Source organism: Sphaeroforma arctica, assembly GCF_001186125.1.
Source record: "Sphaeroforma arctica JP610 unplaced genomic scaffold supercont1.39, whole genome shotgun sequence".
In the NCBI taxonomy this organism is placed as follows: Eukaryota; class Ichthyosporea; order Ichthyophonida; genus Sphaeroforma; species Sphaeroforma arctica.
In genome coordinates, this window is record NW_014040519.1 from 122,629 (window position 1) to 124,300 (window position 1,672).

General features: G+C 37.8%; 2 protein-coding genes across 2 annotated transcripts in view; one reads left to right on the top strand and one right to left on the bottom strand.

Moving 5' to 3' along the window:
- SARC_01065 (hypothetical protein) overlaps window positions 1–607 on the bottom strand; it is a gene marked incomplete at both ends in the record, with an annotated part of 2,731 nt that extends 2,124 nt beyond the window's left edge. The window contains one exon of the mRNA XM_014305230.1: window positions 502–607. Coding sequence (XP_014160705.1) covers window positions 502–607 — 106 coding nt within the window. The remainder of the gene's footprint in view (window positions 1–501) is intronic.
- Window positions 608–1,402: 795 nt separating this feature from the next.
- SARC_01066 (dephospho-CoA kinase) overlaps window positions 1,403–1,672 on the top strand; it is a 4,565-nt gene continuing 4,295 nt past the window's right edge. The window contains exon 1 of the mRNA XM_014305231.1: window positions 1,403–1,651. Within this exon, the coding sequence (XP_014160706.1) occupies window positions 1,540–1,651 (112 nt within the window). The 5' untranslated portion in view covers window positions 1,403–1,539. The remainder of the gene's footprint in view (window positions 1,652–1,672) is intronic.

A 1,672-nucleotide genomic window follows, 5' to 3' on the forward strand; every position in this document is an offset into this window, starting at 1 on the left:
ATATATATATATTTATATATATATATATATACTGCATGGTATCCAAATGTAGTTATTATTTTAATTACAGCTTACAGACGGGCCAATCCATCGTCAGCGATGCTCCAATTTATATATTCTGAGACACCGCAGTATCATCACCAATCAGGAAGAACCAAGACACAGATATAAAAACAGCCGGCACAGCTACACCAGCTACAAAGTCAAAAGCTCTGCACATAAACATAGATACCCATTCTGCATTATGAACTCGAACCTCAGTATTTTACAAAAACCCAAACTTTTACGCCGTTGATCCATGTACTACAGCTGTTCTTCGGTTCAACAGTACCTCTACACTGGCATGCTAGAATTTACAGTGATCGTACATACTGAGACGATCGTCTATATAGTTGTATGGCGATAATGCATGACAGCTTCAGCCCAATATGAGTAGGAGTAGAATATATAGATACCGTAATTCTCAAGGCGGTCAAAGTATCTTGGTCTGTGTTTCCCTACCTGGTATGCCTTCCATAGATTGGTTGGGAGTTACCCAGTCATCGCCAAATAAATCTTCATTTTGATTTGTTTTCCGTTTCCGGAATGGATTATGTATGCCTTTCATGCTCACTTATAATGGACATATGAATCTGAATACTGTGCTGTAGACGTGATGCTTTGTCTCGAAAGCTCGTATTATATAGTATATACACTACATAACATAATTAGTGTATACATATATAATTAATATTACTGTGTTCATATACATAATATTTTTCTAAGACAACGTTTTGAAAGTTTCTGTGCTATAGGCCATCTGCTGGAGGCCTGGAGCCCGCGTAAAATGTTGTGCAAGCTCTGATAAAACCCTGAAACTGTGTCTGTGTGTCATCATCAATTCATCTTTAAATGTATTTAGCTTCTATATGTACTACGAAAGAATTGCAAAATTCAAATAGAAACATTCAGAAATTCATATTTTTGGATCACCCCTTTTTTGATAGACCTTTAATTTTAGTCTGAACTGTATGTATACTTCGAAAAACGAATAATATTTAGCTTCTCCGATAAACAATGAGAGAAACAAAAATCTAAAACATAACTAGGATTTACTTTCTGAACGCAATCGAGTCTAATCCATATTTCTCTATAAAAGGTGCTAAGGAATCCAAAACAGTGCGAGAGCACTGATGAAGACGACCTCGTTTTATCAGGGTTTCTTAAGAAGTAATCTGATTGGTATAGGTTAGGCTTTTTTGTACTTTTAACAGTGGTGCAGTCAACTGTTGGTGACTGAGACACCGAGTCCGTGCTGGGACCTCCCCGGCGGCCCGCTCGAGAGCTTTCCTGTGGCGAAAGCGCATATTCTACAATAATAATAAAAACCTGCATAAAAATATTGGATTATGTAACGGACTAACGGGCGTCGAAATTCGCATAGACGCACGCATATTTATCATCGGACTACTTACATAGTACAAACTATGTACACATCTATATAATTATATATACAAGAATAGGTTCATACTATATACACAAATACTAAGTGTAGTCACGATGAAGATCATTGGGTTAACCGGTGGCATTGCGTCAGGCAAGAGTACTGTCAGCCAGCAACTGACCCAGTTAAATATTCCAGTAATAGACGCAGATAAGATTGCCCGAGAAGGTGTGTGGCGTGACCCTGTGA